The 27,432-nt window shown below is 45.9% G+C and overlaps 1 protein-coding gene and 1 pseudogene across 1 annotated transcript; one reads left to right on the plus strand and one right to left on the minus strand.

The window, feature by feature from the left end:
- Nucleotides 1–1,808: 1,808 nt before the first annotated feature.
- On the plus strand, nucleotides 1,809–8,670 carry LOC119951787 (gastrula zinc finger protein XlCGF26.1-like). Its single transcript, XM_038775138.1, has 2 exons — nucleotides 1,809–2,051; nucleotides 5,128–8,670. The coding sequence occupies exon 2, from the start codon at nucleotides 5,485–5,487 to the stop codon at nucleotides 6,841–6,843; it is 1,359 nt and encodes a 452-aa protein (XP_038631066.1). The 5' UTR covers nucleotides 1,809–2,051; nucleotides 5,128–5,484; the 3' UTR covers nucleotides 6,844–8,670.
- A 3,948-nt stretch (nucleotides 8,671–12,618) lies between these two features.
- The window catches only part of LOC119951565, a 30,263-nt pseudogene continuing 15,449 nt past the window's right edge, over nucleotides 12,619–27,432 (minus strand).

Here is a 27,432-nt window from a genome sequence, read left to right on the forward strand (position 1 = left end):
TTATTGTCAAAGAAGGAGCCAGACTCCCGAGGCTGAATTCCACAAGAATTACTGTCAAAGATGGAGCCAGAGAGGGTTACGCTTCCACAGACTGATCACCCGCATGAAGTTGGAAAAGTCAATGCCTTAAAGTTCAGTAAACCTTTTTCTTTTCATAAACCTATTTTTGAATTTACTATCCAGAGAATTCTGCCTTTGTCTTAATTGATTCAAGTGCTGTCCAACCTAAAATGAATTTATTAAATGGATTCCTATGGGCAGCACGGTAGCATGGTGGTTAGCATAAATGCTTCACAGCTCCAGGGTCCCAGGTTCGATTCCCGGCTGGGTCACTGTCTGTGTGGAGTCTGCACGTCCTCCCCATGTGTGCGTGGGTTTCCTCCGGGTGCTCCTGTTTCCTCCCACAGTCCAAAGATGTGCAGGTTAGGTGGATTGGCCATGCTAAATTGCCCGTAGTGTCCTAAAATGTAAGGTTAAGGGGGGGGGGGTTGTTGGGTTACGGGTATAGGGTGGATACGTGGGTTTGAGTAGGGTGATTGTGGCTCGGCACAACATCGAGGGCCGAAGGGCCTGTTCTGTGCTGTACTGTTCTATGTTCTATGTAAGTTGGAGGTAGCTGAAATCAATTACATTCTCAATTACAAGATCAGTATCTTCAATTGAAAACCTTGCATTTCTATCGCACCTTTCACAACCACAGGGCATCCCAAAGTGCTTCACAGCCAATTAAGTACTTTTGAAGTGTCACCACTTTTGTAATGTAGGAAATGCGGCAATCAGTTTACACACAGCAATGTGATAATGATCAGATGATCTGTTTTTAGTGATGTTGACTGAGGGATAAATATTGACCAGGACACTGGGGTAACTCCCCTGCTCTTCTTCAAAATAATGGCTGTGGGATCTTTAACATCCACTTGATAGGGACAGTTTAACATCTTATTTGAAAGAAGGCTGTTCTGACAGTGCAGCACTCCCTCAGTGCTGCGAGGAGGACTGGGACTTGAACCCATAATCTTCAGGTTCATAGGTGCGAGAACTGCCCACTGAGCCACGGCTGACACTATAAACAATACAAAGTTAGAAAGTGAAAGTTACCCTTTAAAACCCCCACCCTTTGCCTCCAGTGCCTAAATTTAATAATAAAAACCCCAGTATAAATAACACGGATTTGACTGACAAATGTTGAGGTGTTGGTTTCGAGTCACAAGTTTTGACTTCCCATTTGAGCCTCGGGCACCTTTCTGTGTCTCTATTGCTCATGTCAATGACAGTCAGCGACGGAGCTGAGGGCTGAATTTAATGAGAATAACCCTCCAGTTAGCAAACTTCCATGAACGTCACACAATTTATGTAAAGGGCTAAATCCAGATTTCGAGAAGACAGATTTTAATTGGTAATGGGTTGAAGGGCAATGGAGAACTGGCAGTACGGTGGAATTAAATCCAGGATAAGTACAGCCATGACAGAATGGCAGAGCAGACTCGATGGGCTAAATGGCCTAATTCTGCTCCTTTTTCTTATGACCTTCTGAAAGGGGGAGACATTGATTTTCTCCCAGATGTTGCCCAGAGGAGGAAGTTTTAGTCTGAAACTCATTGTCCAACCTCCACATTGTGACATCACAAAGGAGCTCGTCCTCTAAATCAGCCAATAGGAATAAAACCATTCCGCGGTGACGTCACTACATTTGTGCGCGAGTGCACAGAAGACCCGTCCCCACCCTTGGTACCCTCTCCCCCAGTACATCGTCATGACGGTTTCCAGGCAACCGGTTGACATCTCCGGCCAGAGCGAGAAGCCCCACCCCCCAACCCAGGACTGCGAATGTCTCAGGGATAGGGGAATCTGCGCATGTGCAGGGTGAGCTCAATCCCGCGGTGCCCAATGGGAAGATTGGAGGACCGGAAGGACTCTGCTCCTCCGCCAATCAGAGCTCCCCCATTGTCTCAATGCGGAAGCTGGACATGGAGGTTTGTGCCGAGCAAAGCTGTTGTTCTCCCAACCCTGAATGAGCTTGAGCTGCACACAGACTCCTGTCTTCAACATCTGTGAGTAAAGCACTTTCTTTTCTCCCCCTTTCCATTTCTTTTCTCATTCTGACCTTCAATTGGTCACTTGCAGCAACTGAAGGGAAAAGAAGTGAATCCAGAGAGGGTGCAGACTCTGGAAAGCTTGGCTCAGGTCTCTCTCTCTCTCTCTCTCTTAAAGACATTGACATCCTTTGCTCCCTCAGCTTGACACATTTATTTGTCTGGCTAAAAGGATGGTCTCTTTCCTAATGTTCACAATTAAAGGGCTGGTTTCCCCAGGAGATGGCTGACATTTAAGGGGACAGTAAACAGGGCAAATCCAACTCAGGCAATTACTTCTCTGTAGGTCTACTGTCCATCATCAGAAAAGTGATGGAAGGAGTCATGAAAGTTGCTATTAAGTGGCACTTATTCTGCAATAACCTGCTCCTGGACGCTCAGTTTGGGTTCCGCCAGGGTCACTCAGCCCCTGACCTCATTACAGCCTTAGTTCAAACTTGGACGAAAGAGCTGAATGCCAGCAGTGAGATGCGAGTGACTGCCCTTGACATCAAGGCAGCATTTGACCGAGTATGGCATCAAGGAGCCGCAGCTAAACTAGAGTCAATGGGAATCGGGGGATAACTCTCCACTGGTTGGAGTCATACCTGACACAAAGGAAGATGGTTGTGTTGATTGGAGGTCAATCATCTCAGCTCCAGGACATCACTGCACGAGTTCCTCAGGGCAGTATCCTAGTCCCAACCATCTTCAGCTGCTTCATCAATGATCTCCCTTCCATCATAAGGTGAGAAGTGGTGATGTTTGCGGATGACTGCACAATGTTCAGCACCATTCTCGACTCCTCAGATAATGAAGCAGTCCATGTCCAAATTCGCTAAGACCTGGACAATGTCCAGGCTTGGCCTAATAAGTGGCAAGTTATATTTGTGCTACACTAGTGCCAGGCAATGACCATCTCCTACAAGAGAAGATCTAACCAACACCCCTTCACATTCAGTGGCACTGCCATCGCTGAATCCCCCACAGCATGGTAGCATAGTGGTTAGCATCAATGCTTCACAGCTCCAGGGTCCCAGGTTCGATTCCCGGCTGGGTCACTGTCTGTGTGGAGTCTGCACGTCCTCCCCGTGTGTGCGTGGGTTTCCTCCGGGTGCTCCGGTTTCCTCCCACAGTCCAAAGATGTGCGGGGTTAGGTGGATTGGCCATGCTAAATTGCCCGTAGTGTCCTAAAAAGTAAGGTTAAGGAGGGGTTGTTGGGTTACGGGTATAGGGTGGATACGTGAGTTTGAGTAGGGTGATCATTGCTCGGCACAACATCGAGGGCTGAAGGGCCTGTTCTGTGCTGTACTGTTCTAAATCTAAACCAACATCCTGGGGGTTACCATTGATCAAAAACTGAACTGGACTAGCCATGTTAATACTGTAGCTACCGGGGTAGGTCAAATTCTGGGAATCCTACAGCGATTAGCACACTAAAGCTTGTCCACCAGACATCGACAAGCACAAGTCAGGAATGTATGGAATACACTCCACTTTGCTGGATGAGTGCAGCTCCAACAACACTCAAGAAGCTCGACACTATCCAGGACAAAGCAGCCTGATTGATTGCGCCGCCTTCCACAAACATTCAAACCTTCCACCACCGACAAATAGTAGCAGCTGTGTATACCATCTACCAGATACACTGCAGTAACTCACAAAGGTTCCTCAGACAGCACCGTCCAAACCCACAGCCACTACTATCTAGAAGGACAAGAGCAGCAGATACCTGGGAACCTCACCACCTGGAGGTTCGCATCCAAGTTACACACCACTGTGACTTGGAAATATCTTGTCGTTCCTTCACTGTCCCTGGGGCAACATCCTGGAATACCCTCCCTAACAGCACAGGGGATGTAGGGCAGCATGGTGGGGCAGTGGTTAGCGCTACTGCCTCACGGTGCCGAGGTCTCAGGTTCGATTCCGGCTCTGGGTTACTGTCCGTGTGTAGTTTGCACATTCTCCCCGTGTTTGCGTGGGTTTCACCCCCACACCCCAAAGATGTGCAGGGTAGGTGGATTGGCCATGCTAAATTGCCCCTTAATTGGAAAAAATTAATTGGGTACTTTAAATTTATAAAAAACAAATTTAAAAAAAAAAACAGCACAGGGGATGTACCTACACCTCAAGGACTGCAGCAGTTCAAAAGGCAACTCACCACTACTTCGGAAGGGTAACTGGGGATGGGCAATAAATGCTGGCCTAACCAGCATTGTCCACATCCCGTAAATTAATTTTTAAAAATTTAATATCGGACAGAGATATGTCTAGTGTTGTTATATGGTATGAATTATATATTATTGATGGTTCTGTAATAAAATACATGTATTATTAGTTCTAGTTTTGTAATATAGTACTGTACCCACATTATATATTTCCAGTCATACAGTCATTGCAGCACTGACAGAATCCATTTGGTATCTCAAGTCAATGCTGACTCTCTGTACAGTAATCCAGTCAGTCCCATTCCCCATCGATATCCCTGTTCCCCTGCAAGTTTATTTTCTTCAAGTGACCATCCTATTTTATTTTAAATTATTGATCATCTGGACTTCCACATCCCTTGTGGGCAGTGAGTTCCCTGTCATGTCCACTCCATGACTAAATAAAATTCTTCCTCAGAATTTCCCTATCTCTAATCAGTAAATGTCCTTATATGGAGATTCTCTCCTCTTGTACAGGTTTTAGTGAGTTTAGATTTGTTGATCAGTACCTTCAGGAAAATTGGGAGGGAAAGAAAGTGAATACAGTCTGTATATTACACACATTTTTCATTCAGTAATATAGACATAAATCTGTCTGGCAGCTGCATGAAGATTTTCAGGTCTCTGTGAGCTTGGATCTGTCAATCAGCCTGAATCAGCACCTTCAGGAGAATTGGGAGGGTGAATATTAGACATAGCAGAGTGAGAATGGAGGGAGAGTGTGTGGGATGGAGATTTAGTGTTTTGGGGAATGAGAGAGGAAAGAACGTTAGATAGAAACTAGAATTGTCTGTTCTGAGTTTCTATCCTGTACTGACAATGATTACTATTGTAAAATCTGTTTGCAGGAAGTTTGAACGAGAGGAGTTTGAGGCCGATATCGCAAACTAAATATCACGTCAAGAACTGGATGAGTCACTCAATTCTTGGGATCATCGGCCTTTGAATCTACAAGGAAAAAAGTTTGTCTATTCTGTCTGCTTCAAGAGATTTTAAACATCAGTGTGACTGGAAAAGCACCGAGACACACACACACCCGAGTGAGAGTGTTCAAGAGCACTGACTGTGGAAAAAGCTTTAACCAGTTACACAGCCTGAAAAAATACTACACCAGTCACAGCAGGAAGAGACTGTATAGGTGTTCTGTGTGTGGACGAGGCTTCAGCTCATTGTCCAACGTGGTGCGACGCAAGATCACCTGGACCATGGAGAAACCATGGAAATGTGAGGACTGTGGGAAGGGATTCAAAGGCCCGTACGGGCTGGAAAGGCATCAACGTAGTCACAATGGAGAGAGGCCGTTCACCTGCTCTGTGTGTGGGAAGGGATTCATAGCCCCGCATGAGCTGGAAAGACATCAACGTAGTCACACTGGAGAGAGGCCGTTCACCTGCTGTCAGTGTGAAAAGGGATTCACTGACATTGGCAGCCTGCGTAGACACGAACGAGGTCACACTGGGGAGAGGCCGTTCACTTGCTCTGATTGTGGGAAGGGATTCACTCGGTTATCCCACCTGCAGACACACCAGCGTGTTCACACTGGGGAGAGGCCTTTCGCCTGCACTCAGTGTGAAAAGGGATTCACTGACATTGGCAACCTGCGGAAACATGAACGAGTTCACACTGGAGAGAGGCCTTACACCTGCTCTCAGTGTGAAAAGGGATTCACTGACGTTAGCAGCCTGCGGAGACACGAACGAGTTCACACTGGGGAGAGGCCATTCACCTGCTCTCAGTGTGAAAAGGGATTCAGTGACATTGGCAGCCTGCGGAAACACGAACAAGTTCACACCGGGGAGAGGCCATTCATCTGCACTGTGTGTAATAAGGGATTCACTCAGTTACACCACCTGCAGAACCACAAGCGAATTCACACCGGGGAGAAGCCGTTCATCTGCACTGTGTGTGATAAGGGATTCACTCGGTTATCCCACCTGCAGACACACCAGCGAGTTCACACTGGAGAGAGGCCTTTCACCTGCTCTCAGTGTGAAATGGGATTCACTGACATTGGCAGCCTGCGGAAACACGAACGAGTTCACACTGGGGAGAGGCCATTCACCTGCTCTCAGTGTGAAAAGAGATTCACTGACATTAGCAGCCTGCGGAGACACGAACGGGTTCACACTGGAGAGAGGCCTTTCACCTGCTCTCAGTGTGAAAAGGGATTCACTGACATTGGCAGCCTGCGGAAACACGAACGAGTTCACACCGGGGAGAGGCCGTTCATCTGCACTGTGTGTGATAAGGGATTCACTCGGTTATCACTTCTGCAGACACACCAGCGAGTTCACACTGGGGAGAAGCCGTTCATCTGCATTGTGTGTGATAAGGGATTCACTCAGTTACCCCACTTGCAGACACACCAGCAAGTTCACACCGGGGAGAAGCCGTTCATCTGCACTGTGTGTGATAAGGGATTCACTCGATTACCCCACCTACAGGCACACCATCGACTTCACACCGGGGAGAAGCCATTCATCTGCACTGTGTGTGATATGGGATTCACTCAATTATCCAGCCTGCTGAAACACTGTCACTCACACCAAGAGCAGGCCCTTTAAATGCTCTGACTGCAGGAGGGGTTTCAAAAGCTCTCAGCTACTGATGTCCCACCAGCGCGTTCACTCTGAGGAGAGACCGTTCAGCTGCTCTCACTGCAGAAAGAGCTTTAGAACCTCCTCCAACCTGATGAAACACGAGCGAGGTCACACCGGGGAGAGCCCGTTCACCTCTCCAACTGGGAAAAGATTAACTCGGTCATCACTTGCTGAAACACAATGTCACTCACAGCAATGAGAGACCCTTTAAATACTCTGACTGTGGGAGTGGGTTTAAAAGCTCTCAGGTACTGATGGAACACTAGCGCATTCACACTGTGGAGAAACTGTTCAGCTGCTCTCACTGTACCAAGAGGTTTAGAACGTCATCCACGTTGCGGAGACACCACTGAGTTTACACTTGATTTATCTGCTCTGATTGTGGGAGTAGATTTTGTGATTCATCTGCCCTGTTGACACACCAGCGAGTTCACACTGGAAAGAAGCCATTCACCTACTCTCATTGTGGGGAGGGATTCACTCAGTCATCCAACATGCTGAGACACCAAAGGGTTCACAAGTGATGACTGGTTGGATTCTGCTGTTATTCCTGCTGTTAATCACATCCAGGACTGAACCTGGAGTGGGTGGAGGGCTTTGTCTTCTCATCAACTCGTCCTGGTGCTCGGATGTGGTGACCCTGGCGAACTACTGCTCCCTGGACCTGGAATACCCGACTGTGATGTACCGTCCATACTACCTTCCACGGAGTTCACTTCTGCCATCATCACAGCGGTCTACATCCCACCCCAGGCGGAAGTGAAGAAGGCGCTTGATTAATTGTAACCGCTATAAATAACAATGAAGCAGAATACCCGGAGGCCTTGTTCATCGTGGCCGGGGACTTCAACCAGGCCAACCTCGAGTGTACTGCCAAAATTCCACCAACACATCTCCGTCCCAACAGGGACCCCAACATCCTTGATCACTGCTACACAAACATCAAGGACACTTCTCGATCCATCCCGATTGCACTTCGGAAAATAGGACCACAAGACGGTGCTCCTCCTCCTGGCATACAGGCAGAAACTTAAGCGGGAGAATCCATTTAAGAAGGTCGTAGAAATGCTGGTCTGAGGCTACAGAAGTGCTCCTACGCGACTGCTTGGAATCAGTGGACTGGTCCATATTCAAGAATTCGGCAGCCAACCTAAACGAGTTTGCCAGCACCATCAAAGACTTCATCAGCAAGTGTGTAGAAGATTGTGTGTCAAAGAAGGTACGTTACCCAACCAGAAACCATGGTTTAATCGGAAGATTCACTCCCTACAGAAGGCCACGTCTGAGGAGTTTGAGAGGCGATCCTGACCTAGACAAAAAAATCTAGGTACGACCTCTGCAAAGCCAACAGGGATGCCAAGAGACAATCGCAGACTAAGCTAAAATCATGGACTCTCATCAATTGTGGCAAGGCTTAAACAACATAATGACCTAAAAAATCAAAGCCGAGTAGAATCTATGGTAACAGCGCAGCCCTCCCCGATGAACTCAATTCATTCGATGCTTATTTCAAGCAGGAAACCAACAAACCTTTGTCATCTGCCCCAGCAGCCTTGGGCACACCTATACCCACCGTCACAGCCTCCAAAGTCAGATTGGCCTTCTTGAAAGTGAACCCTGGAAAAGTGATGGGTCCTGATGAGATCCCTGGTCGTACACCCAGATCCTGCACAGACCAACTGGCGGGTGTGTTTCCGGACATCCTCATCCTGTCCCTACTCCGTTCTGAGATTCCCACTTATTTCAAGAAGACAACCATCATACCGGTGTCAAAGAAGAACCAGATAATGTGCTTCAATGACTACCATCCGATGATTATGGGCAGCATGGTAGCATGGTGGTTAGCATCAATGCTTCACAGCTCCAGGGTCCCAGGTTCGATTCCCGGCTGGGGCACTGTCTGTGTGGAGTCTGCACATCCTCCCCGTGTGTGCGTGGGTTTCCTCCGGATGCTCCGGTTTCCTCCATCAGTCCAAAGATGTGCGGGTTAGGTGGATTGGCCAGGCTAAATTGCCTTTAGTGTCCTAAAAAATAATGTTAATGGGGGTTGTTGGGTTACTGGTATAGGGTGGATGCGTGGGCTTGGGTAGGGTGATCATTGCTCGGCACAACATTGAGGGCCGAAGGGCCTGTTCTGTGCTGTACTGTTCTGTGCTGTACTGTTCTAATTATGAAGTGCTTCGAGATGCTGGACACATCAACCCCATACTCCCAGCATTCCTTCATCCACTGCAATTCGTGTACTGCCACAACCAGTCCACAGCAGACACCATCTCCCTGGCCCTATACTCTCCCCTGGATCATCTCGACAAGGACTCCTACGTCAACTCCTATTCATTGACTACAGTTCAACCTTCAACACCATAATCCCAGCCAAGCTCATATCAAAACTCCAAAATCCTGGGCTTGGCTCCTCCCTCTGCAACAGGATCCTCGACTTCCTGGTACATAGGCCACAATCAGTAAGGATAAACAACAACACCTCCTTCATGATAGTCCTCAATATCGGGGCCCCACAAGGCTGCGTACTTAGCCCCCTATTACACTCATTATACACACACTTTGGCTCCCGCTCCATCTACAAATTTGCTGATGACACGACCGTAATAGGTTGGATATCAAACAACGATGAGTCAAGACTACAGGAGGGAGATATGAGAACCTAGTGGCATGGTGTAATGACAACAATTTCTCACTCAATGTCAGCAAAACTAAGGAGCTGGTCATTGACATCAGGAAGCGAAGTATCGTACCCACCCCTGTCTGCATGAATGGGGCCGAGGTGGAGATGGTCAGCAGCTTCAAATTCCGAGGTGCGCACATCACCAACATTCTGTCCTGGTCTACCCACATCAACGCTACGACCAAGAAACATATACTTCCTCAGGAAACTATGGAACTTCAGCATGTCCACATTGATTGCCACATGGGTGGCATGGGAGCACAGTGGTTAGCATTGTTGCTTCACAGCGCCAGAGTCGCAGGTTTGATTCCCGGCTTGGGTCACTGTCTGTGCGGAGTATGCATGTTCTCCCCGTGTCTGCGTGGATTTCCTCCGGGTGCTCCGGTTTCCTCCCACAAATCCCAAAAGACGTGCTTGTTAGGTGAATTGGACATTCTGAATTCTCCCTCAGTGAACCCGAACAGGCGCCAGAGTGTGGTGACTGGTGGATTTTCACAATAACTTCATTGCAGTGTTAATGTAAGCCTACTTGTGACAATTATAAAGATTATTATCATTGACTTTTCCCAATTTTTACAGATGCACCATGGAAAACATCTTATCTGGCTGCATCACAGCTTGTGTTATGGGCCAGGGTTTAGAAAACTCCAAATTGTATCATGGAGATCACCTGACCTACAACTGTTTCTTGATTTTGGTTACGATGAGCACAAGGGCCTGCCTTTCAGGTGTTATTCAACAGAGGCCTCAAGCACTTTTAATCAAAACAAGCTTTATTCTATGAATTTAGTTAACATTTTTATAAACACACACAGTAAACACTTTTATAAATTACAAATTACCCCACACAGCTACAGTAATCTATGTATAACCCTTAATAAATTCCCCCCTTTAACTGTTCCAATTTAATAACAAGATCCCATAAACCAGTACCTCCTTTTCAAAGGTATGGCCCAGCACACAGCACTCAAGACCTGGTTTGGATGCTCGTTTCCTTTCCAAAACAGCAGGTTTGAATTCCTTCCAGAAAGCAATTATTTCTTTTCAAGTTAGCAAGCAGCCTAGAAACAGCTTTTGAAATGAAGATCGAGAGACGGGCCAAAATACTCCTCTTTCTGAGTACAGCAGCCAAAAATGTGAAAACGAAAGCAAAAAACTCAGAGCCACAAAACAGCCCCAAACCAATGCGAAAGTAAAACCAACTCCCAGAGCCACAGCCCAGCTCCACCCACACAATGACATCACTGAAGCCATGTGATGAGACAAAAACATTTCTTAAAGGGACACTCCCATGACACTTGGTCTGGCAGCTGCTCAGCCCAAGACTGTAAGAAACTACAGAGAGTTGTGAACACAGCCCAGTCCCTCACACAAACTGGCCTCTCATCCATTGACTCTGTCCACACCTCCCGCTGCTCTGGGAAAGCGGGCAGCAAAATCAAAGACCCCTCCCACCGAGGTTATTCTCTTTTCCAATCTCTTCAATTGGGCAGGAGGTACAAAAGTCTGAGAACAGCAATAACAGATTCAAAACAGCTTATTTCCCGCTGTTACCAGACTCCTGAATGACCCTCTTATGGACTGAACTGATCTCGCCATACATCTTCTCTACTGAGTAGCACTACACTCCGTATGCTTCATCCGATGTCTACGTATTTAAATTGTGTATTTATCATATGTCCTTTGTTTTTTCATGTATATAATAATCTGTCTGTATTATACACAGAACAATACGTTTCACTATACCTCGGTGCACGTGAATAAATGTAATCAAATCAAACTTTGCTCATTCTGACACTCGATGAAGTGGGAGGGTCGGAGGGTTTCTTTCTGCTGGACTGGCCGGTCTCATCACTTTGCTTCCAGTGGGCTGATGCTCTTTGAGCCTGGGAGAGCACATTTCCACTGAAATGATCCACACAGGCTGAAGTACATTTATTTTATCCTGGATAGTGAATAGTGTTTTTCCCCCACTACAGGTGGATCTAAAAGAAACCAGATGGGTTTTTACAACTGTCGACAATGCTTTCATGGTCATCGATGACTTTTAATTCCAGATTTTTAATTAATTTAAATTTCACCATCTGCTGAACCTGGATCCCTATTGCATTACCCTGGGTCTCTGGATGACTGGTCTGGCTATTGTTTTCCCAGATGTGTTTTGTGAGAGATGAAGTCACTATAGCCGATAAGTGAGCTGTTTTCGAGTTGTTTCCTTTACGTCCTGTACTTTCCCACTAACTTGCAGACAAAACAGCTGTAACTGTAGTGTATAAATGTGTGTTATTGTAACTACTCCTTGAGATGCTTCGGTTCGCTGAAGCATTCCCCTGTATGCTTGTAATAAAGATTCCCAAACTTGAACCAACTCTGGACTCCGAGTCACATTTGTCCCACAACAACCTGGTGTCAGGAACAGGGTCCACTGACAGCTCTGATTAAAGGAAAGTCCCCGTGGACAGCAGATACCGGGGTGACACAGGCAAGGCCGGATAGAAGTTTTGATGTCTTCAAGCTGAGTTCTGTAATGAAATGTCCAATGGTCGAGGACATTTAACGGGCGAACAAAATATTAAAAAATACAAGGTGGAGAAATGTGTGCTGAAATTTCCATCTTTGGGTGAGCTGAAGAATATAAAATGGATTGTTTTTAGTGATGCCTCACTTGCATGAACATGTCAGTGTCTAAACACTCAGTGATGTTTAAACATCTCAGCAGGAGAGCAGACAAACATTTCTCCTTCTAGATTTGAAGGTTGATGATATTCAGTTCCCATGAATTGAGTGATTGTCAAATCTTGACATGATGTATGGTGTGAAATTTCTCTCTGTAAATCCTCCCCTTCTAATATCCTGTAAAATGAGTTTACAAAAGCCATCACTGTTAGTGCAGGTTACACAAACGGAATGTGAAATTCGATCCTATTGTAAGATCTGGGTTTGGCTCCAATCTCAATTGTAATCCTCAAATCAATTACGCGTCAGAATAAGTTGTGAAAGTTACCTAAAAAATACTGAAGTTCCTGACTAGTTACAGACCATTCCGGATACAAGAATTTTGTCACAGAATTTATTAAGTTAATTATAATAAGTACAAAATCACAATAATTAACAAAGGCAGTGGATCAGTCCGCTCACTCTGAGTCACCAGCTCTCGACTTCTGGGTGACTGTGGCGATGTCTCTTGTTCTGTTGACTGAAGTCTATCCTCTTCCTTCATGTTGTGTTGTGAACCGAGCTCCAGAGAATTGTAGCTCATTAACCCTTTCTATTCAGGGTCGGTAGCAACCTGTAGTTCTGATTGGCCCAAGAAGCCCATGATCAGTCTCTGATTGGTTAAATGGGACACAATCAATATCTGATTGCTCTCTGAAGGACGTTGGTCATCCTGTCGATGTAATTTCCCCTTAACTCCTGATTGGTTACCCTGGATCTCGGTCAGTTGTAGTTACATCATTTTCTTTGTGGCTGTTCCATGCTGTTTTATTAAGTTTCTAGCTTTTGCACTAAGACAACAAGGTAACACAGGTAATTTGAATGTCTACGTACTTGTAATAAGAGGATATGTGGTGTCACTTCCTCATGATTGATGTTCGTCAGGCTCATCATCCTAACTGATACATCTCAGGGGTTATATGTAACTTCTTAGTGACTGCTGATGCAAGTTACTTAAATACAAATACTAAAGGTATAAGAGATACACAAACTTAAACTAATACAACAATTACGACAGAATACGAAAAAATAAACCCATAAAGGTGATTGGTCTTCTGAAGTTCATGTAGCAAGATATACATTACAAAATACCATTTTCTATTTATAAATTACATGTTTCTACGAAATGAAAGTCACAAACTACATAACTACAACACCATTACAGAAACTAATAATAATAATAACAACAGTCGCTTATTGTCACAAGTCGGCTTCAATGAAGTTACTGTGAAAAGCCCCTCGTCGCCACATTCTGTCGCCTGTTTGGGGAGGCCGGTACGGGAATTGAACCCGCGCTGCTGGCATTGTTTTGCATTACAAGCCAGCTAATTAGCCCACTGTGCTAAACCAGCCCCCCATACCATTGGGAAAATCTGTGTATACTTTGAAGGAAAGTGACTATTTTGCTTTTAAGTTAAGTGAATACAATTTGAGACATTTCTCCAGCACTGACACACACAATTAAACTACAAGAAACATCACATGCATCCCCTAATCCTGTCAGAAAATGTAACAGAGATTCTCATTCAGCATTAGTCCTGTGGCGTAAGACAATATGGCACAAATCACTTGCCAAGGAGGAGTGCACCTGAGTTCGAGACTCACATAGTGCAATACCGTATTGAGTGAATTGATTCATACACTTTGGTTTCATTATATTCAGTTATCACAGAATCAATGACAAACAAGAACTTCCCTATGATCACTGTTACCTAGATGTTCCATCAAATATTTATTGACAGGGTGGATATGGAAAGGATGTTTCCTCTGGTGGGAGAATCTAGAAATTAGAGTCACTTTAATAGTAATAACTTGCCCATTTAAGCTAAAGGAGAACATTTTTTCTCAAAGGATTGAGAGTCTCTTCCTCAAAGGGCAGTGGAAGCAGAGTGTTTGAATATTTTTAAGGTAGAATTGGATAGATTCTTGTTAGGCAAGGGGATGAAGGGTTATTGGGGGGTCAGTGGGAATAAGACCATGAGGAATAGGAACAGGAGTCAGTCGTTCGGCCCTTCGGGTCTGCCCTGCCATTCAATCCCGGGTGATCCAACATTCCTCATGTCCACTTTCCGGCCCTTTCCCCATAGTGCTTTATTCTTTCACTGATCAAGAATCTATCTCCACCTTAAATATACTCACGGACGCTCTCACCACAGTTTGAAAAACCCACAACACACAGAAGAAATTCCTCCTCATCTCAGTCTTAAATTGGTACCGGTTTATTCTGAGACGATGCCCTGTGGTCCGAGACCCTCCCATGAGGGGGAACATCCTCTCAGCATTTACCCTGTGAAGCTCCTTAAGAATCCTGTCTGTTTCAATGAGATCACTTCTCATTGTTCTAAATTCCAATGAGTAGAGTCCCAACCTGTTTAACCTTTGCTCCAAAGACAATCCCTCCATACCTGGGATCAACACAGTGAACCTTCTCTAAACCTCCTCCAATGAAATCATATATTTCCTTAAATAAGGGGATCAAAACTGCTCTCAGTTCTCCAGATGTGGTGTCACCAGCACCTTGTCCAGCTGCAGCAAGACTTCCTGACTCTTATACTCCAACCCCCTTGGAATCAGGGCCAACATTCCATTAGCCTTCCTGATTACCTGCTGCACCTGGCTGCCAGCTTCCTGTGTTTCCTGCACAAGTTCCCCCGAGTCCCTTTGTGTTGCAGCTTTCTGCAGCTTTTCTCCATTTAAATAATACTGTTCTTTTGTTCTCCCTTCCAAAATGAACAACTTCACATTTTCTCACATTATACTCCATTTGCAAACGTTTTGTCCAGTTACTTAACCTATTAATGTCTCTTTGCAAACTGTTTGTATCCACCTCACAATTTCCACCTATTTTGTGTTGTCTGCAAATTTGGGCAGTAAGTTTGCTTCCTTCCTCCAAGTCATTAATATAAATTGTACACATTTGCGATCCCAGCACTGATTCCTGTGGAACCTCACTGGTTACAGGTCACCAACCTGAAAGAGAACCCCTTCTCCCCACTCGCTGTTTCCTGCTCATTAGCCAATTCTCTATCCATGTCAATATACTACCTCCAACTTCATGGGTTCTTATCTCATGTTCACCTTTTTGTGAGGACCTTGTCAAAGGCCTTCTGGAAGTTTAAATACAACACATCTACTGGTCCCCCTCTATCCACTCTGGTTGAGACTTCATCTAAAAACTAGCCCTTTCATGAAACCATGCTGACTCTACTTGATCAGATTATAATTTGCTAAATATGCTATTACTGCCTTAATTGCCTCCCTCCCTTTTTGAATAGGGGTGTTACATTGGCAGTTATCCAATCCTCCAGTATTTCTCCAGAAACCAAGGATTTTGGAAAGTTACAATCAATGCACCCACTGTCTCTGCAGCCATTTCTTTTAGGATCCTAGGAAGCAAACCACCAGGGCCAGTGGATTTATCTGCCTTTAGGCCCATTAGTTTGTCTAATGCTACTTCTCCAGTGATGGTATTTAATTCCTCCCCCCCTGTTCTTTAGTATCATTGGGATGTTGAAAGGCTCTTGCAACCAGATTTATTTTCAAACGGGCCTGTGTGGAGTTGAGGTTACAATCAGTTCAGCCGTGAACTTATTGAATCGTGGAGTAGGCTCGAGGGGCCGAGTGGCCTACTCCTGCTCCTAATTCGTATATTATCACATCCTTTATAATAGATTGTAGAATTTTCCCTCCTACTGATGTCAGGATAATGGGTCTGTGGTTACCCGTTTTCTCTCTCCCTCCTTAAATAGTGGGGTTACATTTATCACCTTCCAATCTGCAGGAACCATTCCAGAATCTATAGAATTTTGAAAGATGATCACCAATGTATCCACTATCTCTACAGCCGCCTCTTTCAACACTCTGGGATGTAGAGCAGCAGCTTTTGGGGACTTATTAATACATAATTTTCAACCACATTAATTTCTCCAGTGCTGCATTTTCACTAATACGAATCTCTTTCAGTCCCTCGTGCTCACTGGTCCCTTGGTTCTCTAGTATTTTTGGGGCAATTTCTGTATCTTCCTCCATGAAGACAGACACACCTTGTTTAGTTTCTCTGCCATTTCCTTATTCCCCATTATAAACTCTCCTGTCTCTGTCTGGAATGGGCCCTTTGCTAATCTTTTCCTTTTCGCATTCCTGTAGGAGCTATTCCAGTTGTTTTTTATGTTTCTCACCAGTTTGCTCTCATATTCTATTTTCTCTTGATCAGTTTATTGATCCTTCTTTGCTGAATTCGAAAACAAGTTGCCAATCCTTAAGCTTACACTTACTTTTGCCACTTCATGAGCCTCTTCCTTTGATCTAATGGATTTTTAATTTTCTTGTTCGCCACGGTTGCATCACTTTTCCTGTTTCAGATTCCCTGAGAGAGAAAGAGAAGAGAGAACGAAATGCAGTCCTGGATGTAATTGAAGCAGAAATAATAACAGCAGATTGACCACTGTGATCAACTGTGAACTTGTTGGTGTCTTTGCAGGGACGAGGAAACACAGAATCCCTTCCCACACTGGGAGCAGGTAAAACGGCCTCTCCCCAGTGTGAACTCGCTGGTGTCTCCGCAGGTTGGATAAGTAAGTAAATCCTTTCTCACACTGAGAGCAAGTGAACGGCTTTTCCCCCAGTGTGAACTTGCTGGTGTGTCTGCAGGCTGGATAACTGAGTGAATCCTTTCCCACACTGAGAGCAGGTGAACAGCCTCTCCCCAGTGTGAACACGCTGGTGTTTCTGCAGGCTGGATAACTGAGTGAATCCCTTCTCGCACTGTGAGCATGTGAACGGCTTCTCCCCAGTGTGAACTCGCTGGTGTGTCTGCAGGCTGGATAACTGAGTGAATCCCTTCCCACACTGAGAGCAGGTAAACGGCCTCTCCCCAGTGTGAACTCGCTGGTGTATCCGCAGGTTGGATAACCGAGCGAATCCCTTCCCACACGGAGAGCAGGTGAACGGCCTCTCCCCAGTGTGAACTCGCTGGTGTGACCGGAGGCTGGATAACTGACTGAATCCCTTCTCACACTGAGAGCAGGTGAACGGCCTCTCCCCCGTGTGAACTCGCTGGTGTTTCTGCAGGCTGGGTAACTGAGTGAATCCCTTCCCACACTTAGAGCAGGTGAACGGCCTCTCCCCAGTGTGAACTCGCTGGTGTATCCCCAGGTTGGATAACCGAGCGAATCCCTTCCCACAATGAGAGCAGATGAACGGCCTCTCCCCAGTGTGAACTCGCTGGTGTTTCTGTAGGCTGGGTAACTGAGTGAATCCCTTCCCACACTGAGAGCAGGTGAACGGCCTCTCCCCAGTGTGAACTCGTTGGTGTATCCGCAGGGTGGATAATTGAGCGAATCCCTTCTCGCAATGAGAGCAGGTGAACGGCCTCTCCCCAGTGTGACCTCGCTGGTGTATCCTGCAGGCTGGGATAACTGAGTGAATCCCTTCCCACACTTAGAGCAGGTGAATGGCCTTTCCCCAGTGTGAACTCGCTGGTGTATCCGCAGGGTGGATAATTGAGCGAATCCCTTCTCACACTGAGAGCAGGTGAACGGCCTCTCCCCAGTGTGAACTCGTTGGTGTATCCGCAGGTTGGATAACCGAGCGAATCCCTTCTCACAATGAGCGCAGGTGAACGGCCTCTCCCCAGTGTGAACTCGCTGGTGATTCTGCAGGCTGGGATAACTGAGTGAATCCCTTCCCACACTTAGAGCAGGTGAACGGCCTCTCCCCAGTGTGACTGCGCCGATGAGCTTCCAGCTGAGATGGAGCCCTGTAGTCGCTTCCCACAGTCCCCACATTTCCATGGTTTCTCCAGGGTGGGGGTGTCCTTGTGTCTCTCCAGGTTTGCCGATCAGTTGAAGTCTTGTCCACACACAGAACACGTGTACGGTCTCTCCCCGCTGTGAATGGTGGGATGATTTTTCAGGCTGTGTAACTGGTTAAAGCTCTTTCCACAGTCAGTGCTCTGGAACACTCTCACTCGGGTGTGTGTCTCTCGATGCTTTTCCAGTCACCCTGATGTTTAAAATCTTTTGAAGCCGACAGAACAGACAAACATTTCTCCTTCTCGAATCAAAGTCTGATGATATTCAGTTCGAAGGAATTGAGAGACTCAGTCAGATTGAGACGTGACGGTTGAAATTTCTGTCTGTAATTTCTCCTCTTCTAATATCCTGTGAAAACAATTTACAATAGACATCGCTGTCAGTACAGGATAGAAATTCAGAACAGACAATTGCAGTTTCTCTGGAACATTCTTTCCTCTCTCATTCCCCAAAAGCTGTAAATCTCTATCCCACACACTCTCTCTCCATTCTCATTCTGCTGTATCTAATATTCACCCTCCTAATTCCCCTGAAGGTGCTGATTCAGGCTGATTGACAGATCCCTGCTCACTGCGTCCTGTCCTGGACACAGAGAACATAATAAATACGAGCTGCAGTTGGCCATTCGGCCCATCGAGCCTGCACGTCTATTCTGTGGGATCATTGGCCGATCTATCTCACCGACATTCTCTGTGTTATTGACCAGAGGCTGAGTGTGCTGACTCAATATCTGTGAGCTCATGAGGCCGAGCCGTAAAACACCATGAAGGGGTTCAATGATCCGGAGGAGAGAATCCTGAACACTGAGCAAGATGCCTCCTCGGCGGAGGCAAGAATTAAAACCTTGAGTGGCGTGGGGAGGTCCTGGAGAACTTGGAGAACCAAGGGTCAGAGAAAGAACATCCGAGTCATCGCCCTGCCAGAAGGTGTGGAGAGGAAGGCTCCCGTTAGGTTCTTCGAGGACCGGCTGCCACATTTTCTCAAGCTGGATGTGAAGCCTGGGTGAAGTTCAAAGGGAACTCAAGGCTGAGGGAGTGAATTATGTCACACTTTATCCTGTGACCCGAAGATTGTACCTGACAAGTCCGTCTAGTCTTTCAATAATCCAACTACTGCCTTGGCCTTTGTTAAATCCATGAAGGGCAAGGATTTGGAGGGATGGTTTGCAGCTCAGACTAACTCAGGCTCTAATCTGGACTCTTTCCCTATCATGGTGTTGTTGTCTGAATATTTTATCTTTTATCCTGTTGAAGGGAGTTGTTATTCTGTGAGCACCGATTGAATGTCTTCTTCTCCTTGAGTGTTACAGGGACTCGTATTATCTTATCTCAGTTATGGTAGATATACCGTTTGCTTATTATCCATCATCTTTCTTCTATTATCCGAGCGTTAATCATGGCAGAACCGAGTGGTGCCATTGCCGAAGGGTGGATGGTGGTGGATGCAGGTCTTCACGGGTGGGTCTAAAATGTGGGAGGGACGTTCGATCTCCATTCCCTTGTTGGCCCTTCTTTTCTTCTCATTTTGGAGAAGGTATCCTGAGGGTAACGACAGTCTGGCCATGGGGTTAATCCTCAGGGTTCTCAGTCTTATTGAGGAATGTCCCCTTGGATCTATTGTGGTGGGGATTCTTTTGTATTTTTGTTATTATGGGAGGGTTTATGTGTTGTTGACTTTATCCTACTCTGGTACAGACGGGGCTTTTATCCGTGAAAGGAGCAGTTTGGGGAAACTTTGGTGCCTCTGGTGTAAAGTGAGTTGGAGGAGGGGGTAATGGCGCACACCTGATTGTGGTGTGAAAATCTGTTCCTGTTCTCTCTGTCGCCTAACTAATGGCGGCAGTTAATCTTCAAATTTTCTCAGGGAATGTACGGGGCATCCATCACCCTATCAGAAGGAAAATGATTGTCTCCTTTCTTAAGGAGAAAGTCGACATAGCTTTATTCCAGGAAACGCATCTAGATTAAACTCAACTGGGGTCGAAACGGTAGCACGGTAGTTCGCACTACTGCCTCACAACTCCAGGGACCCACGTTCAATTCCAGCCTCGGGTGACTGGCTGTGTGGAGTTTGCACCTTCTCCCAGTGTCTGTGTGGGTTTCCTACGGGATCTCCGGTTTCCTCCCACAGTCCAAAGATTGGATTGGATTGGATTTGTTTATTGTCACGTGTACCGAGGTACAGTGAAAAGTATTTTTCTGCAAGCAGCTCAACAGACCATTCAGTACATGGGAAGAAAAGGGAATTAAACAGAATTCAAGAAAATACATGAGAATACATAATAGGACAACACCAGATATACAATATAACTACATAAGCATTGGCATTGGTTGAAACATACAGGGTGTAGTGTTAATGAGGTCAGTCCATAAGGGGGTCATTTAGGAGTCTGGTGACAGTGGGGAAGAAGCTGTTTTTGAGTCTGTTCGTGCGTGTTCTCAGACTTCTGTAATCTCCTGCCCGATGGAAGAAGTTGGAAAAGTGAGTAAGCCGGGTGGGAGGGATCCTTGATTATGCTGCCCGCTTTCCCCCGGCAGCGGGAGGTGTAGATGGAATCAATGGATGGGAGGCAGGTTCATGTGATGGACTGGGCAGTATTCACGACTCTCTGAAGTCCCTTGCGATCCTGAGCCGAGCAGTTGCCATACCAGGCTGTGATGCAGCCCGATAGGATGCTCTCTATAGTGCATCTGTAAAAGTTGGTAAGGGTTAATGTGGACATGCCGAATTTCCTTAGTTTCCTGAGGAAGATGTGCAGATTAGGTGGATTTGGCATGCTAAATTGCCCCGATCGTGTTCAAAAAGGTTGGGTAGGAATACTCGGTGATTCAGATAGGCTGGAGGCATGGGTTTAAGTAGAGTGCTCTTTCAAAGACAGGTGCAGACTTGATGGGCCGAATGGCCTCCCTCTGCACTGCAGGGATTCTGTGATGAGGAATACTGAAAATTGTGGCAGGATTGGGTGAGGCAGGTTTTTTTTTGCCTTTTTTTTCCAATCGAGTAGCAGAGGTGTGGCAATCTTTATTAATAAAAATATATTTTATAAAGTTGAAACCTGCACTAGGACAAAGGAGGTGGATATGTGATCATTAGAGGTTCGGTGCATGGAGATGTTTCAATAATGAATGTTTATGGATCCCCGAATTGCTCCTGGAGTTAATGACGAAGGCTTTTGTGGATTTCGCAAAGTTAGCTTCAACTAACATTTTTGTGGTTGGCGACTTCAACTGCCACTTAAATCCTCTGTGAGATAAACTCGCAGTTACCAGGAACACCCCCCACCCCCCAACAACGCTTCAAGCTCGGGCGTTGGCCTCAGCTTGTGAGGAGGTGGGTTATGTGGATGTTTGGAGAACTTTGCACCCGAGGGGCGGAGATTTAAACTTCTTTCCAGCCCTACATGAATGTCATACTAGAGTAGAATCGATGACTTTTTGTGTCAAGTACGAATTCACTTCCTTTCCCTTCAGTTGCTGCAAGTGACCAATTGAAGGTGAGAATGAGAAAAGAAATGGAAAGGGGGAGAAAAGAAAGTGTTTTACTCACAGAAGTTGGAGACAGGAGGAACTTGTGAAGTTAATCCAGCAGTCACACAAAGCGCGCGCTGATTAGCTGGAGGACCAGAGTCCTTCCGGTCCTCCAACCCTTCCCATTGGTCAATAGCTCAGGAAAAAAGGTCAGGAGGCGGGACTATCCTTTGCACATGCGCAGCTTCCCCTCTCCCTTGGACATGCGCAGTCGTGGGCAAGGGGAGATCGTCGATTGGCTTCTCGCTCTGGCCGTCAGCCGGTTGCCTGGAAACCTTGTCTCGAGGAGGTTCTGTTGTCGGGTTTTTTTCTGCCTTGTTCAGGGGGCGGGAGTAACAACGGGTGGGGGCGGTGAGCGCCGGACCTGCGCACTGGAACCCGGTGACGACAGCGCGGAATACAGTAATTCCTATTGGCTGATTCAGGCAGGGCTCCATTGTGATGTCACAGCGGAAGTGAAGGAAAAAAAACTCCTGTCTCCAACATCTGTGAGTAAAACACTTTCTTTTCTCCTCCTCTCCATTTCTTTCCTCATTCTCACCTTCAATTGGTCACTTGCAGCAACTGAAGGGAAAGGAAGTGATTCCAGGGAGGGTGCAGACTCTGCAAAGCTTGACCCAGGTCTCTCTCTCTCTCTCTCTTAAAGACATTGACATCCTTTGCTCCCTCAGCTTGACACATTTATTTGTCTGGCTAAAAGGATGGTCTCTCTCCTAATGTTCACAATTAAAGGGCTGGTTTCCCCAGGAGATGGTTGACATTTAAGGGACAGTAAATTAATATCAGACAGAGATATGACCGGTATTTTTAAATGGTACAGATTAGATATATTTATGGTTCTGTAATAAAATACATTTATTATTATTTCTGCTTGTCTAATATTGTCCTGTCGCTATTTCCAGTCACCTCTTCCCACAGAGGGTTGTTCGTCTATTGATTTCTCATCACAGGAACCAGTGGAGTCGGCGAGGGGAGGGGGGGTTTCACTGAATATATTCAAGGATGAGTTGGACAGATTTTTAATTTTTTTAATATTTCCTTTTTTTACTATTTTTTAAAACAATTAATGCAACAGAGTAACAGAAAAAATGGTGGAAAATGGGCACAGAGCGGAACAAGAGATATTGCCAGCAAAATACAAGCAACAGATTGCAGAATTAATTTGCAGCAGGATATTTTAGGGACCAGAGCCGCTATATGAAATGCCAGATCAATTGAACAACCAGTTAACAGGTTAACATAGTGAGTGGGGAAAGAGGGTAAGATTATATAAAAACAGAAGGATAACAATGCACACCACAAAATATTACAAAACAGACTAACAGCATCGTCAAATTAAAATAACATAGATGACACAGAATCTCTATAGTGCAGAAGGAGGCCATTCACTTCTTCATGTCTGCACTGACCCTTAGAAAAAGCACTCACCGAGGCACACTCCCCACCCTCTCCCCATAATCCGGTGCATTGATCATCGTCAACCCACCTAACACCTTTGGACACTAAGGGGCAATTTAGTATGACCAATCCACTTAACCTGCACATCTTTGGGCTGTGGGAGGAAACCGGCGCAGACACAGGGAGAATGCGCATCTCCACACAGACAGCCACTCAAGGAATCAAACCTGGGTCCCTGGCTCTGTGTGGCAGCAGTGCTAACCATTGTGCCCCACTGTGCCCCACTCTGGGCTCAGTTGAATTGAATTCACTGATGGAAAGCCCTGGAGGAGCAAGTCAGTCAAATTGGAACACATGTATTTGAGACAGGGGTCTCATAATTTAACAAATGCATCAGACATAGAATGAAGTACAGGCATTAAAAATCCCAATGGGATAGATTCCGTAATCAGCCTATGCCAGTTTTGGATAGAGGGAGAACTGGCTGGCCTGCTTCCGTATCGAGCCTGATGGATGTTGGGCCTATCCTGACCAAATTCTATATGAACCTAAGATGAGAGGCCAATTGATAAAGCCAGATATTCGGGAGATCCAACCCTCCCTTAGCTCCTGGTGATTAGAGCTTAACAAACTTGAGGTGAGGTTTATTTTTGTTCCAGATAAATGTACTAATCATTGCATTAATTTCCTTAATGACTCTGGTTGACAGCAGTATAGGCAGCATCTGCAGAGGGTACAACAGTCTGGGCAATACATGCATTTTAATGAAGGTGATCCTCCCTCAGCATGAAATCAGAAGAGCCGACCACCGGGCAAGATCCCACCTAATAGTCACCATCAGCTGTGGAATGTTAGCCCCATATAGCTGTCTGAAAGTGGGGGGCCATTGACATTCCCAGATATTTAAATCCCAAGGGGAGAGCATCTGATTGGGAACTTAGCAAGAGGAGGGGCTTACCCTTCAACACCCCCTCCCCCCACCAGCATGGCCTCTGATTGAGTAAAATTCATCTTCTAACCAGAGAAGTCACTAAATCTATCCACAATCGGGTGCAGCTGGTTAAGATGAACATTTTGCTGTGGTTTTTATTTTTATCTCAGTGCCGAATGGTCTTTTTGCCAAAATAGTTCTTTCTGGGGGTGGATAGATTGGTTTAATCGTTTGTTTGGGCAGATTGTTTAGGGCAGCAGGGTAGCATGGTGGTTAGCATACATGCTTCACAGCTCCAGGGTCCCAGGTTCGATTCATAAGGTGGCAAGGATTAGGAAGGCGGTGATTCAGAGAGGGCGACAGTCAGGGGGCTGGGCCCTGCTGAACCAGTTATACTATTATTGGGCGGTAAACACAGAGTAGGTCTGGGGTTCGAGCAGGGTGACGGAGGCTTTGTAGGCTTACATTAAAGGGTAGGTGGGGTTAATGGGTTACAGGGATAGGGTGGAGACATGGGCTTATGTCGGGTGCTCTTTCAAAGAGCCGGTGCAGACTGGATGGGCTGAATGGCCTCCTTCTGCACCGTAGGGATTCTATGTTCTAAAATCTCAAGGAGCTGGTTACGTTCAACTGCTCGGTGGGAAGGAAGGGAGTGAGGTGCGGAGGTTGGTTTGGGAGTTGGGGGTGGGTTTAGGGGTTTTGTGTTGGTTTTACATTGTAATGTTATGTGTTGTAAATGTTAAAATCTGAATGAAAATACTTTTTAAAAATCCATCCACTACTCCAGGAAACACTGGGTTCAACACAAACTGCAGCCCGTCATCTGCACACAGAGTGATCTTGTGCTGCCTCACCCCACCCTCCAGTCCCGATATCAGAGGATCCGATCTAATATCCTCTGGCAAGGCTCAGTGGCCAACGCAAACAGCCAGGGGGACAGAGGGCAGCCCTTTCTAGTCCCTCTCTGAAGCTGAAAATTCAACACCCTTAAACCATTGGTGAGCACCGCCGCTGCCGGTCTGTGATGTAACAATTGAATCCACTCAATATAATCCTCACCCAACCCGAAAGCCTCGCAGCGGATACACCAGATAATTCCACTCAACTCGAGCAAAAGCTTTCTCTGCATCGAAGGTGACCAGCAGCTCATCCAATGGATATTTCTTTTTTTTTTAAATTTAGAGTACCCAATTATTTTTTCGAATTAAGGGGCAATTTAGTGTGGCCAATCCGCCTATCCTGCACATCTTTGGGTTTTGGGGGTGAAACCCACGCAGACACGGGGAGAATGTGCAAACTCACACAGACAGTGACCCAGGGCCGGGATTCGAACCTGGGTCCTCAGTGCCGTAGACAGCAATGCTAACCACTATGCCACCGTGCTGTCCGCCAGTGGATATTTTTGAAAAGCCTGAATCACATTCACTAACCTTCCAACATTGTTCCTGGAAAATCTTCCCCATATAAACCCAGTCTGGTCCTCCCGCACGATTGTCGGAAGGATTATCGCCAAAACATAAGGTCACAGTTTCAAGTCAACATTCAAAAGAGAGGGAACTTGTGATGGGGATGTGCTGAGTAGTCACACATCAGGTGGCTCTTTTCCATCCAACAGAAAAATAGGCACTGTCGGCCGAATTTAGCCACAAAATCAAACTTAAACATCCCCTCACCCTCAGCAATAGTGCGGACAACAAAATGCCAGGAAGCAACAGCTGGAATGGCTGCAGGGTCACAGAAACTGCAGCAAGGGACAGGAGCGGCGAGCAAGCAGGTCGGCGGGCCCGCGAGGCGAGAGGTCTCCAGCCTTCCCGAGAGAGGGAGACCGGCGACCCAGAAAACAAGCCCAACCCCCTCTCCCCGACCAGGCGATGGATGGAGGATGTTCCTAACCAAGGAACTAAACGCAATGAAGGATGACATTAAGGCTGAGATAAGGGTGACGGTCAAGCTGGCGGAGGTGCTAGCCGCCATGCAGAAGGTGCTCAATGGCATGCGGAGGAAACTGGAAGCCCAGGGGAGCACAGTTGGAGAGCTGGAAAAGGTCGAGGACCAGTAGAATCGGTCAGGGAGGCAGAACATTTGGATAGTGGGCCTGCCAAACGGGATCGAGGGCAGGGACACAATCGACTACGTGGCCCACACTGGGAAGAGAGCGTCTGGGAGGGATGGGGGGGTGCAGATAGAGGAGGGGGACACGGTAGGGTGGGGGGAGAATAGAAGGGTTCCCGGTAAATTTCTCGAAATCAATTGCTCGAAAGCTAATTGGTCGAAGTTAATTGCTCGTAAAATCATTTCTCGAACTATCAATTGATCGAAAGACAGATTGCTCGAAAGCCGACATTCATTCTTTAAACGATCACTAATAAATATTTAAACGTTAATTACCAATTCTTTCAAAGCAATTCACTCTTTAAACGATAACTAATAAATAATTAACCGTTAAACACCACTGCTAAATACTATTAATTCTGAAAACCTCGAACCCTCAAGATGGATATAAGTTTCATAGCGAGCGAAAAAGGAAAGCAGAAATTGTGTTTGGATGGTCACCTATATATTAAGGACAAAGCGGTGAACAATAAGATATATTGGAAATGTGAAATGTCCAAAACAAGAAAATGTTGTGCGCGTGTTATCACAATTGATGATAGTATCACGAAACAAAGTGGGAATCACAATCATGCAGGAGACGCTGCTGGAATTGAAGCTACTAAAGCAATGGAGAAAGTGAAAGAACATGCGATGAATAGTCGAGATACACCGCAATATATTGTATCATGTGCCTCAATAGAGGTAAGTGGTGCTGCAGCTGTGAAGCTCCCTTCAGTAGAAAATATGAAACGAACCATACGCAATACACGCGCAAGAAAGAATGTTGGACATGCTTTGCCTACTAGTTACCTCAATCTTGATATCCCTGAAGAGTTTACAAAAACCAGCAAAGGAGATTTATTCCTTATTTATGACTCTGGTCCCACAAATGGTCGTATATTAATTTTTGCAACCCAAAAGAATCTCGATATCTTAGTACGTTCGAAGCACTGGTATGCTGATGGAACATTTAAAACTGCCCTCGATTTTTGCTCAATTGTATACAATACATGGTGTGAAATCAGGTAATGTTATACCCCTTGTATATGCACTGCTACCTAACAAGACTGAAGAAACGTATAGGAAGTTCCTGATGGCTTTAAAAGAAAAAATCCCTATATTCCAGCCATTGACAATAATGATTGATTTTGAAATGGCCATGGTTAAGGCCATAGAACAAGAATTTCCAATGTCTAAATGTCGTGGGTGTTTTTTTCATTTTTGTCAAACCCTTTACAGAAAAATTCAAGGAAGTGGCCTAAAGCTTATATACGACACCAATGCCGAATTTGCTTTTAAAGCTCGTCTCTTATCTGCATTGGCATTTATACCGATACCCAATGTTGTGGCAACATTTGAATCTTTAACTGAAAATGAGATTTTTCCAGATGA

Source organism: Scyliorhinus canicula, chromosome 17, assembly GCF_902713615.1.
Source record: "Scyliorhinus canicula chromosome 17, sScyCan1.1, whole genome shotgun sequence".
In the NCBI taxonomy this organism is placed as follows: domain Eukaryota; kingdom Metazoa; phylum Chordata; class Chondrichthyes; order Carcharhiniformes; family Scyliorhinidae; genus Scyliorhinus; species Scyliorhinus canicula.